Genomic DNA, 13,078 nt, shown 5'->3' on the forward strand with positions numbered 1-13,078 from the left:
TAGTGACAGCTTGCGACGTGATGGCCGCTTTCTACATTTACCCTCACTTCATGTGTGCGTGCGCATCCCTCACATGACCCAGTAAGCAAAGCAAAGCAAAGCAAAGCAAAGCGCGTGCGCAGTTCATGTTGAGTCGCCTTCCACAAAAGGATGAAGACATTCAAAGGCTAAAGTAGCCAATGATGTGCACGTTTGTCTCGGTGCAGAGCGCCACCGTGGGGGGGAAGCGGGCACACCGGAGGGGAGTCTTGATGCACTGATGGCAAAACCTGGTCCAGTACTTAGCAAATCCGTGTAATACTATGTCATTTACACACACATATCCGAATAAATAACTACATAAATAAATAAATAGCTATCCTGGGTGACCGTCTAAATAAATAAATAAATACATAAATATGTGATGAGATAAATAAATAAATTACACTAAATAAATAAATAGCTGTGCTGGGTGACTAGATAAATAAATAAATGAATAAACAGATAAATAAATAAAACTAAATAAATACATAAATAACTGCTGGGTGGGTGACCAGATAATACATAAATAAAATAAATACATAAAACAAAATAAATAAATGAATCAGTGCGCTGGGTGAGTAGATAAATAAATAAATAAATAAAACTACATAAATAAATAATTGTTGGGTAACTGCATAAATCAATAAAATTAAATGGATAAATAAATACAACTAAATGGATACACTAGATAAATAACTGTTGGGTGACAAGATAGGTAAATAAATAAATAAATAAATAAATAAATACACACATAGACGAATCAATAAATAAATTGGTAAATATATCAGTGCACTGGGTGAGTAGAAAAATAAATAAATAAATAAAACGATATAAATAAATAACTGTTGGGTGACTACATAAATAAATAAAATTAAATGGATGAATAAATAAAACTAAATGAATACAGATATAAATAACTGTTGGGTGACTAGATAAATAAAAAAATAAATACATAAATACAGTAAAGTCTCGTTAATACATATAACCGGGACTATGTAATTTTCTCCGTGCGTGCATACATCGATATATCCGATAATATAAATACTGTACATAAATAAATACACTGGGTGAGTAGATAAATAAATGCATGGATAAATAAATAAATAACTCTTGGGTGACTACATAAATAAATGAATTTAAAAAAAACAAAGAAAGAAAGAAAACAAATTAAATAAATGACTGAATGAATACATGAATGAATGAAATACAAATAAAGGTTTTCCCCTCACAATATTTTGTTATTTTGTTAAATTACATTTTATATCTCAAAAAGATGAGGGGTGTCCATAAACCGGAAATGTGAAAAACATTATCAGTTTCCATTTTGGTACGAACACTGGAAAAAATAATAATAATTTATTTCCTTTACAGTTCCCGAAAAAAATTATGCAGAAAAGTTTAATGCAAAATGCGCACGCCGTTTTTCCTTCCTTTCACCGATAAAACTGATCATATCCGAGAGTTAAAAGCCCGATCATGCGTTTCCACAGCAACACGATGCATCATGGCGTTCTGCTGATTCACCACATTTGGCCTGTATCTCTAACCGCGGCTGGCTTTTGTGAATGTTGGGTTTGGTTGCCACGGCAACTGCCAGCTTGGCTTCACCTGCATCTCACCCTCGCCCCCTCAACTGCCTTCAAAGTTTCCCCCGCGGTGCAACCTGATCATCATCATCATGAGCAAGCTCGATCACTCGCAAGCTTGATCGCTAGCTCGATCGCTCAATCGGTAGCCTGCTAGCTCGATCACTCACTCGATCGCTCGCTAGCTCAATCACTAACCCGTCAGCTCAATCACTAGCTAGCTCAACAGCTAGCTAGCTCAATCACTAACTCGCCAGCTCAATCGCTAGCTAGCTCAATAGCTAGCTAGCTCAATCGCTAGCCAGCTCGATCGGTAGCTAGCCAGCTCAATGGATGAGCATGGAATTTCACAAGTTTGACTTGCTTTCACGGGCCGAATGAAATGATGTAGCGGGCCAGATTTGGCCCCCGGCCCTTGACTTTCACACCAGTGATATAAGGGATTAGTCTGCTAGCTGAATAGGAGAGCTAGCTAGCTCTATAGCTTGATAGCTCGCCAGCTTGATCGCTCGCTAGCTCGATTGCTCGCTAGCTAGCTCAATAGATGAGCATGCAATGTCAAAAATTTGATTTGCTTTCGCGGACCGAATAAAACAATGTGGTGGGCCAAATTTGGCCCCCTGTCCCTTGACTTTCACACCTATGAGGTAAACTAACTTGTGACACTAGTAGCACGAGTGACGTCGTGGTCTCGCCCAATGAAAAGCCTTCCCCGAACATGTGACGTCACTATTTACCGCTCCACACGTTCACCGACCACAACCAGGCTCCGTTCGCCAAGTGCATCTTTTCAACAGCACAAAGTTGTCAGCAGCAGCGGCGGCGGCGGCGGCGGCGGCGGCGGCGTGCCTCCTCGACTAACCTCCTTCTTTCTTCCAACGTTACCAGACAATCGGTAACCATTTAAAAAGAGCAACAACGTGAATTGCGCGGTTACCTTGGTCGTGACGATACAAATACAGTCCATGGCTCCGAGCCCGGGTTAGCGCAGCGAAGCGAGTCATCAAGCGCACGCTCCGGATGCAAAGCAGCGAGTGATCCAGCAATTTAGAGGAAGAGCCGCCTCGTTCCTCTCCGTGGGAGCAGCCCAAGCCGGGCGGAGGTCCTGCGCGCTTGCTAGCGATGCATTTGAGGCCGGTGGGAAATGGCAAAAGCTGCCCACGAGGTCTCCCAAACACAATCCCTTGTTTTGTTTTTACAGGAGTGGGTTGAGCAATTATAAGTAGCCTCTAAAATCAAAAATTAAAAATTAAAAAACTGGCTCTGCAAGCAGTACCATTGTGGCTAACATTCGACGCAGTCTTTTATGTTGAGTGTAAAAAATAAATACAATAAATGGGGGGGGGGGGGCGATAAAGCGCTGGTCAGACCTCTGCCGATATTTTCCCTGCCACGAGGGGGCAGCATTTGCCTTTTGTCCATGTTAGCGCTTTGTTACAGCCTCAGCTGTTGTTAAAACGCTATGTAAATCAATATTGTATTGTATTTTGTACACCCGCCCCAATTTCAAGCTAAGATAACTCCAGACCCATACAACTTGGGAATTAACTCTTTTTTTCTGATGAAATCACAGAGTCTAAGGTTACTTAAGCTGTATTGAATGTTCATGTCATCTAAAAGTAAATATTCTGTGGGTCCTGCAATTTGAGTGAAAATGACAAAAACCCTGGCACTGGAGTGGACACGTTTTTGCACAAAAGCTTAGCGTGTCTTAATATTACAAAACCACGACCAATCTCCACTTATTCCCACTTTAACCTTGAAAAATAAATGTATTCAACTCAGCTGTACTCCATTGACGTTCACTCAACAACATTGGTGTCAAAGTTAAGGCCAGGGGGCCCAAATCTGGCCCGCCGCCTCATTTTATTCGGTCCGCAAAACCAAAAATCAAGCATGTCAAGTGCCGTGATGCTCGCTCAAGTCCGAACCAAAATTTCAAACCAAACCTCATCAACAGGAAATGGCTGATGATGAAAGCACGTGACAAAGACAAAGAATGCTGATGATGGCCTCAACATGTCGCTAGCGGCAACGGTCGACTCAGGCTAGCCGGCGTGCGCGCCGCCGCGACATCTTAAGGTCGTCGGAGCTCGTGCACAAAGCTGCCCTGCAGGCGCTGGGCCCCCCTCCCCTCCCTTTGCATACCCCCAATGAGATGATTGGATGCGGCATGCGGAGGCCCCGCCTACAAACGCTAGCTCGTACTACTTACTTGAGTGTCACACTTTGGTGAGCGCGAGGCCTGCCCCAACGCGTGCAGGATTTCATTTAGAAGGGCTGAGTCCTGCCGTTGGCGGCGGGGGACACAGAGAGCGTGTTTCGTCATCAATATCGTTATTACCGCACCGTCGTTATTACCGCACCGTCGTCATCACCGCGCAAAAAAAAAATCAAGTGACGTAAATTTGTCATTGTCACCGTGGCTAACCCTCAAATGTTTTGTTTTTACTGTGTTGGGGAAAAAAACGATAACAGTAGGGCATCTTGCAAAAAACCATATTTTACCTGAGGGAGGAAACACCGCTAAGGTGCAAACATATTTTCACGTGATCACTTTAAGATAAAAATATGTATGTATTGATTTATATTTTGGACAGCTGGCACCATTTCAAGCTCATACAGTGATACCTCAGCTTACGAACGCTTTAGCTCATGAACTTTTCACCTTACGAACATTAAATTCGCGAGAATTAAAACTTGGCATAGGAACTAGTTTTCGGCGGATGAACACCAAACCACACAGGCTGGCGGACTAGTTTTCGTCATCGCCTTTCTTTGAAAGCAGACGTAGTTTGTTATCGAGTGGAGTACTTTTGCTATTATGGGACTGAAAAAGACCCCACCACAGGCTACTGTTAAACCGAAGAGGACACAAAAGAAAATGACGGTCGAGCAGAAGGAGATCATCGAAATACACGGACGAGTTGTGCGTTTGTGTGACTTAGCGTCCCAGTACCTGTATGCTAAGTCGACCATTGCTGCGTGTGCCTAAAGGTGTTTCTGTGTTGTCTAAGCAACGGTCTCAGGCAATAGAAAAGTTTGAAAAACTTCTGTTGAGTTGGATTAATGAAAAGCAACTAGCAGGGGACAGTGTGATTGAGGGTATTATCGCCGAGAAAGCACGGCAACTTCACTGGGATATTATCAAGAGGCAACGACATCAACGATCATCAGAAAGGTAATAAAACGACTTTATTATAAAGTACAGTTTATTTATTTAATTACAATACAATAGCACATTTATTATACATAAAATAAGGTATATTTTGTGTTTTTTTAAGGCTTATTTAGTAGAAAATTAGGTTTTATGGGGACCTGGGAACGGATTATTCTCATTTTAATGGTTTCTTATGGGAACTAAATGTTCGGCAGACGAACTTTTCGCCCTACACTTACTTTCTGGGAACCAATTAAGTTCGCAAGCTGAGGTATCACTGTATTGAATTACATTTTGGACAGCCGCGCTCATTTGAAGCTCGTATAACTCCAGACCCATATAATTTAGGAATTAACTCTTTTTTTTCCTGATGAAAGAAAAGCGTCTAAGGTTTCTGACGCTGCATTGAATGTTTATGTAGTCCTAAAAGTCAATATTTTGTTGGTCCTACAATTTGAGTGACAATGACAAAAACCCTGGCACTGGAGTGGACACGTTTTTGCATATGGTCTGGCAGTGAATGAGTTAATGAGAGACCTGACACGGCGAGGCACTTTCTCATCGTGTGAAAAAACAGACTAAAGCATCATAACGAAGCTTACGTTCCGTTTTAAAATACCGCAAAAGATTACCCATGGCTGCTAGCTAGCGCTAGAAGTCATAGGAATCAATACTTTTCTCGACACACTTATGTTGTCGTGTCAGCAGTGCACACCAACGGAGGCGCTAAGGAAGCCGCTAACTGAGCTAAGTAGGATTTGTGTGCAATCGGGGAAGAAGGATTTAGCTTACCTCGATGCTAGTGCTAAGGCTGGGTAGCGTGTCGGAGGTGACGGCGGCGCTTTGAAGGCTGGAGAACTCCCAAGGAGCCACGCCATCCATCGGCTTGGAAGATTCTGCCCAACTTTGGCTGTCCAATAAGGTCACTTCATAAAACTCTTGGATATCTGCAGAAGAACAGGACATATTGTCATGGTAACGCAACCGTTTCTGCAAAGGGGTCATTCTGGGATGCAACGATGTGACCAGCACCACCTGTTGACGGTCGGGCGGTGGTGCTTTGGATTGGATTGGATGTACTGTACCTTTCTTCGTCTTGCAGTGGAGAAATTTATATTTCACAGCAGCAAAGTTATGAAAAGAAGAGGAAAGGAAAGAAAGAAGTAGCAAAACAAAATACAGGAGCTGCTGGAAAGGCAGCCACTCTCGCGGCGCCATCTTGAAGTAAAACAAAAAAAAAAAAAAAGGGGTACATGTTGAATTCATTGTGTGACAAAATACTTGTAATAAAAAAATGCTTCCTCACTGAAATAATAGTATATATTATATCATGTATTATTATTATTATTATAATAAAATAAAACAATAACATATTTTTTTTTAATTAAAAAAAGCTATCCAGCTATCTAGCTGGCTTCGCGCTAGCTAGCTATTTGCTATCTAGCTCCCTGGCCGGCTATCTAGCTATGTATTAGCTATCTAGCTAGCTTTCTATCTATTTGAGTTACTTCCGGGTTCAGTGAACGCAGGCGCGTGTTGCTGCCGCTGCTCACCCACGGAAAAACTTATCCTATGACTGTAAAGTGACCTCATTTCTTATCCAAGAAGCTTCATCAACGAACTAAAATTTGCTGGTAGTTTTGGCCCTATATATATATATATATATATATATATATATATATATATATATATATATATATATATATATATATATATATATATATATATATATCCCTACTGTCCAGACGTGGCGGTGGCAGACTCTGCTATGATTGGTCCCTGCTCTCAGGTTGGGGGGAGCAGAGGACTACTCCCTGAGGCTACACTGATTACTTCTATTGGCCTGCCTGATTATGGGGTCTACGGCTGGCCTGATCGCCCCATTTTCTCTGGAATCACCTCATCAGCATAACTAAGCCGATATGGTCTAAGAAGTCCGTTGTAAGAACGATCCAACCTCACCCCACCATGGCAATTTAGTGAAAGGTGTTGCTGCTTTATTAAAATAGCTTCTTTTACTCCCCCTTTCAAACCATCTATTTTCTTTTGCTAAGACTTTTAACCTCACTGTCGTCAAATGTGCGGTTGCTTGCTTTCAGGTGCATATGTACAGCAGATTGAGGCCCACTCTGTTCGCTGACGAAGCCTCTTGGATAAGAAGCGAAACGTCCGACACCTTCAAAGAAGTGCTAAAGAAACCTTCTCATCGATGGACCACTCCTGTACGACTGAGAGCTTAAAAAGACATATCTTGATTATCGTTATTATTGTTACTATTATTAAGCAATGTTTCATGTCCCCTTTGTTGACGCATAAGCACATTACAACACAAACGGCGCCTCCTGTGCCAATAGTGAGTGCATGTTACAATATTGTTGAACAATCATCCGAGAGAGGAGGTGTTTTAGAGAGATATAAAAAGAAAATAGTTTATTTTAGGAACCTTTCAACTAGAGCATGAAAAAAGGGATAAAAATAGATAAAATGTTCCAAACATTGGCATCCAAATAAAAATAAATTGCCTACTTCCATTCGCCTTGATGGAAGCCAGCAGGGCGAGTGTTTCAAACATTTAAAAATTCAACACGAAAAGTCATTTCAGGACACACGGCGTGAAAAGCAGTTCAGGTTTGCCCTTTGCTTTGTTTTTGCAGGGTATAATGAAGCCAAGAGAAGAAGATAAACAGATGATTCAAGTAAAAGTTGGATGTTTGCCATTGTGGATGCTGGCCAGAGGAAAGAAGGACAAGAACAGCAAAGTGGAGCGAGCGTCTCGGCTGCTCGGGGTGTGGGGGATTGGGGGACTGGATTAAAAAGGGGGGAGGGCGGCGGTCTGGGGGGGGGGGGTGTAATCGTCATGTCCACAAAGGGATTACAAGAGGATGGGCCTGCCGCCGCTGCTGCTGTTGCCTGCTGACTTTGAGTGGCGTGCGGCACCGGCCGCAAAAGCGCCGACGAAAGCGGCGGTTCCAGTGAGTGCGCCCACCCAATAAATATTGAACAAGATGCAGAGAATAGACATGACACAACCAGGCTGTGTTAATGTTCATAAAAATACCCATAAATGCTGCAGTTTTGATTGGTTATAAGGGGCAGAAGCGGTAAAAAAAAAAAAAAAAACGGTTTTGGGGGCTATTTGGAAGTCTTCCAGATCAATCAATTTGCATTAATATAATATTGGTCGGATGGCTTTAGAGCAGGTGTCGGGAACCTATGGCTCTTTTGATGATTGCACCTGGCTCGCCGATAACACTAAATACAGTGATACCTTGGCTTACCAACTTAATAGGTTCCCAGACACAGAGAGTGTGTAAGGTGAAAAGTGTGTATCCCAAAAATTAATTTCCCATAGGAAACCATGAAAATGAGAATAATCCGTTCCCAGGTCTCCATAAAACATAATTTTCTACTTTCTAATACTTAAAACTACACAAAATATACCTCATTTGATGTATAATAAATGTGCTATGGTATTATAATTAAATAAATAAACTGTGCTGTATAATAAAGTGGTTTTATTTACCTTTGTAATGGTCGTTGATGGCTTGATGGAATGGAGTGGCCGGTTTCATCAGCATGAAACACTTGATGAGGAACGGAGCCTCCTTCTTTCACCATCTTGAGGAATGATCCCTTGTAGGTGCTTTCTCTGCAATAATTTTACCTTGTTCCTCATCAATTGTGTTCTGTTTAGCTTGGTTGATAGCTATTTGCATCAAGTTTACAGATGGCTTGTGGAGGCTGATTGATGGGATATTTTAACCTTGCAGTCTACACTTTGAACTATCAAAGTTGAAACGAGTACAAATTTCACTGCCTTCTATCCATTTTGTCACTCTCACTCTGTCGTCTGCCTCTCTCTTTATTGTTTAAACCACCCCCCCCCCCTCACCGCTGCCTTCTTGACCAATCACGTGGCTTTAACCGAAGACTGGGGGGCGGGGAATAGAGGACAAAAAAAATGTTGGCAGCCAAGTTTGACACTGTTGCGCTAAAGCATCTCTCCTACGAAAGAAAATCAAACTGCACAAAATATATAATATATGTAATTTCATCTTGTCAACTCTAAGCATGATTTTCTTTGATTAAAAATCGGCCACATTTCAGTCAACAAAAAAAGGAGGTCAACCAGAGAGAAAACTAAAATGTTTGTTTTGTGTGTTTGACAGACGACAACAGATTTATATTGATCAAAATCATTGATGATGTCCTATTCCCTGCTGTTGGCTGATGTGACTCAGCCCATACGGAGAGAAAACACCCTGAATGACATTACAACGGAACGGCCTTCGCAACAATGAGGATAATGACGGTGAAGACGCACACGGCGGACCACATTCCTTACTTCCTGTTAGACGGCGGCCAGCCACATAAACACCGACAAAACAACTTTGGTGCGCGCACACGCCCACACACACACCGCACAAATTGCAAAAAAAAAAAAAATAATAATAATAATAATACAGTGATACCTCAGTTTATAAACTTAATTGGTTCTCAGAAAGTGTGTGTAAGGCGAAAAGTTAGTCTGCCAAACATTTATTTCCCATAAGAAACCATTAAAAATGAGAATAATCCGTTCCCAGGTCCCCATAAAACATAAATTTCTACTAAATAAGCCTTAAAACTACACAAAATATACCTTAATTTATGTATAATAAGTGCTGCTGTGTTGTAATTAAAGAAATAAACTGTACGGTATAATAAAGTCGTTTTATTTACATTTGTGGTGGTCGTTGAAGTAGCTGCCTCTTGATGATCCGAGTGAAGTTGCTGTGCTTTCTCGGCGATAATACCCTCACTCACACTGTCCCACGCTAACTGCTTTTCGTTAATCCAAATCAACAGGAGTTTTTCCAACCTTTTCTATTGCCTGAGACTGTTTCTTAGACAACACAGAAACACCCTTAGCCACACGTAGCAATGGTCGACTTAGCATACTAGTACTGGGACGCTAAGTCACACAAACGCACACCTCGTTCGTGTTTCTCGATGATCTCCTTTCTTCTGCTCAACCGTCATTTTCTTTTATGTCCTCTTCGGCTTCACACTAGCCTGTGGTGGGGTCTTTTTCGGTCCCGTAATAGCAAAAGTACTCCACTTGATAACAAACCACGTCTGCACTCAAAGAAAACTAGTATGCCAGCCACCGTGGTGCTATGTGGTTTGATTCGTCCGCCGAAAAGAAGTACGTATACCAAGATTATATTCTCGCGAATGTAATGTTCGTAAGGCAAAAAGTTCGTAAACTAAAGCGTTCCTAAGCTGAGGTATCACTATACATATTTATATATGATCACAATTAACTCATCCTAAACACTCTAAACTATTTTTTTTCAATCGGACATGATCTTAATTGCATCAAAATGGCTGCTTTTGAGACTTTCCTAAGTGTTCAGGTTGTGCTCAGGAACAGAGATGAAGCACATACCGATGAGGGCCTGGAAGAGGTTGCTCTGGAAGACATCGATGACCTTCTGGATGGACACGCGCAGCTGCCGCTCGTCGGCGTGCTGCAGTTTGGCTCGGTATTCTTCCAGCAAGGACAGCGCCCGCTGAGCGTCTAGTACACAAAAAGGCAAAGTTAATCGTTTTGGATTGGATTTGGATTGGATTTGGATTAGCCTTTATTAGTTTTCGCAGTGGAGAAATTTACATTTTACAGCAGCAAAGTTATGAAAGGAAAGAAAGTAGAAAAACAAAATATAGGAGCTGCTGGAAAAGCAGCCACTCTCGCGGCGCCGTCTTGAAGTCAAAAAGAACAAAAAAAATAAATATGACAAAACAAAGACACATTCATTCTTAAGCACTTTCTGTACCCTCTTTATGACATGAAGCAGTTCTACATGAAAGAGGAGAGGATCAAAGCGTCTTTTCACCAGTGGATCAGGGACATCATGGTGGAATATGCATGTCGACTACAAGCATCCATTTTGTTTTGGTCATTCATTCTCCATTTTGTTTACAAGGAAGGATTTGCCTTAAAATGCACTTTGGTGTCCATTCATGTATTTATATGTTTATGTTTATTTATGTTGAATTCAATTGGTGTATTCATTCATTACCTTGTTACCTGTTATCAAGAATATATTATTATTATTATTATTATACATCTGTTTAAAAGTTTAGTTTAATCAGCTATTTTATTAATTCTAATTTTATTTATGGTTTTATATATATATATATGACTCTTTGCGTCTTTGTGTTATATTTATATGTTTATATTATATTTATTGTGTTATATTGTCATATTATTTGTTATTTAGTTTTTTTTTGTTGTTGTTTTGACTTCAAGATGGCGCCGCGAGAGTGATTGCCTTTCCAGCAGCTCCTGTATTTTGTTTTTCTACTTCTTTCTTTCTTTTTCCTGTCATAACTTTGCTGCTGTGAAATGTAAATGTCTCCACGGTGAGACGAATAAAGGTGCATCCAATCCAATAGTTTACATGTTTATTGTACTTTTAATTGTAAAGTATCTTTAGGTGCTTTGAAAGGCGCTTGTAAATACAGTAAAGTCTCGTTATATCAATATTCTCGGGAGTCCGAAAAAATATTGATATAACCGGACTATCGATATATCCGATCCTGCGCGCATGTAATTTTCTCCTTGCGTTCATAGAAATAGTATCGTAATAAGCGGTATTATCGATATAACCGATATCGATATAACGAGACTTTACTGTATAATGTATTAATAATAATAATACATTATGTCATGCATATTAGCATGTTTGACAATAAAGGCATCGTCATCAACTCGAAAACAAGACTTCCTGAATATTCAGTGAGAGTCTTAAAACGTTTAATATAGCTATATGCGGTGGAATCTTTGTAAAATGCGCTCAGTAGAAGTAATTTGAAGTGATTTTACAAATTATGGACACAACTTGTCCGGGGGTGTCGGTTGTCCTTTAAAGTTAAACTGTCATTCTTACTTTTTAACCTGAAATTGATCAGATATAACAGTCAAACATGACATGTATTAACGTGTAATAACTTAATATGAAGGAAATAAACCGTAAAGAGTGAGTTTTATTTGACAGCAAGAAAATGAGGTCCTACGAATTATTCTTGCATCAGTCTGCTCAGTTGACTCATAAGAGAAGTGCCAGTCGAGTTTTGAGGTCACGCCACAGAAAAGTGTTTAAGTATTATTATTATATATTATTCAGTCGAGTTCCGAAGCATTTTTGGTGCTTTTAAGCAGCCTGCGAGGGTGCGTAAGCAGGTTTTGACGAAGTGTGGCGTCCGGTTGATAGTTCGCGTCAAGTTTGTCACCACTTTGGCCAAACGTCAGCTGCTCCGTCTCAACTCGCTTAGCATGTCGAGCTAAGCGGCTAGCAGTTGCCCAGGCGGGCCTCCGCGGCCCGGTTCGACTCGATATCGAGGTGGCGTCCGGCCAAGCACCTTTGACGCTTCGTCCTACTGAGAAACTAACTTGGGCTTCGCTTCGACGCCGTTTGGACTTTCGCCCTCCCGGCGGGGAGAGGCTAGCATGATTGCTAGCTGGCTAGTGAGAAAGCGGCTTAGGCTACCGACAGTACAACCGGAACCGTGTATGTACTACCTTTTAGGACCTCACCTTTCTTTCGGACCGGCATGGCGCCTCCGCTTCGACTCGGCTCGGAGGCGCTCGGCGGCCGGGAAGACAAAGTCCGGACGAGCAGTATGTCGGCTGGCGACCAAGTAAGTACACAACTCCAAAGTCGTCTGGTGGGAGGGAGGGAGGGACGCGAGTTTTCAATGGAAAGTAACGTCAAGCAAGACCTGGACGGAGAGCCACTGTGGTGGCTCGTCGTGACGTACGTCCTTAACCACAGGCGCGCGAACACGCCGCGGTTTAACCGAACCGAGCCGAGCCGATCCCCGCCCTGTGCGTGTCCGGCGCCGTCTAGGCAGAAAACGCCAAAGAGCCGAACTTGTTTGTGCTCAAGTCGATCTCGCGCACGCGCTTTGAGTGCGTTCGTGTCAAAGTTGGGAGAGGAAATCCCTCCGCCTCATTCATCCGCCGCGACTTCTTTTCTTTCCTCCTTGTTATTCTACTGTCACTCGTTTTATTCTTTCTGCCTTGTTCATTTGAGAACTTTGTCCAAGATATAGTCCCTCCTTCTTAAGTGTGTGTGTGGTGTGCGCGCGCGCCCGTGTGTGTCTGTATGCGCGTATTAGAGGTAAAATAGGGCCCCAAAAAATCCAGCCCGACCCGAATCGCGAGTATTACAGCCCGACCCGAGCCCGATGCAAACCCGAAATTTCACGTCATTTTTGAGGATTTATAATAACAAATGAAAACATTTGTCACGAAATCCAAGCC

The 13,078-nt window shown here is 41.8% G+C and overlaps 1 protein-coding gene across 7 annotated transcripts in view; it reads right to left on the reverse strand.

Annotated features, from left to right (window-relative positions):
- dlg1b (discs large MAGUK scaffold protein 1b) overlaps positions 1 to 12,793 on the reverse strand; it is a 36,874-nt gene extending 24,081 nt beyond the window's left edge. For 4 of the 7 annotated variants that reach the window (XM_089009191.1, XM_089009188.1, XM_089009187.1 and 1 more), the window contains exons 1-3: positions 12,350 to 12,792; positions 10,199 to 10,330; positions 5,560 to 5,714 (exon numbers count right to left, since the gene is read on the reverse strand). In XM_089009191.1, the coding sequence (XP_088865317.1) occupies positions 5,560 to 5,714; positions 10,199 to 10,330; positions 12,350 to 12,368 (306 nt within the window). In that variant the 5' untranslated portion in view covers positions 12,369 to 12,792. Of the gene's footprint in view, positions 1 to 5,559; positions 5,715 to 10,198; positions 10,331 to 12,349 lie in introns of all 7 variants that reach the window. The other 3 variants (XM_089009190.1, XM_089009189.1, XM_089009192.1) reach the window with 2 other exon arrangements.
- Between the last annotated feature and the right edge of the window lie 285 nt (positions 12,794 to 13,078).

Source organism: Hippocampus bargibanti, linkage group LG11 (assembly GCF_051943395.1).
Source record: "Hippocampus bargibanti isolate YZ-2025 linkage group LG11, ASM5194339v1, whole genome shotgun sequence".
NCBI lineage: Eukaryota > Metazoa > Chordata > Actinopteri > Syngnathiformes > Syngnathidae > Hippocampus > Hippocampus bargibanti.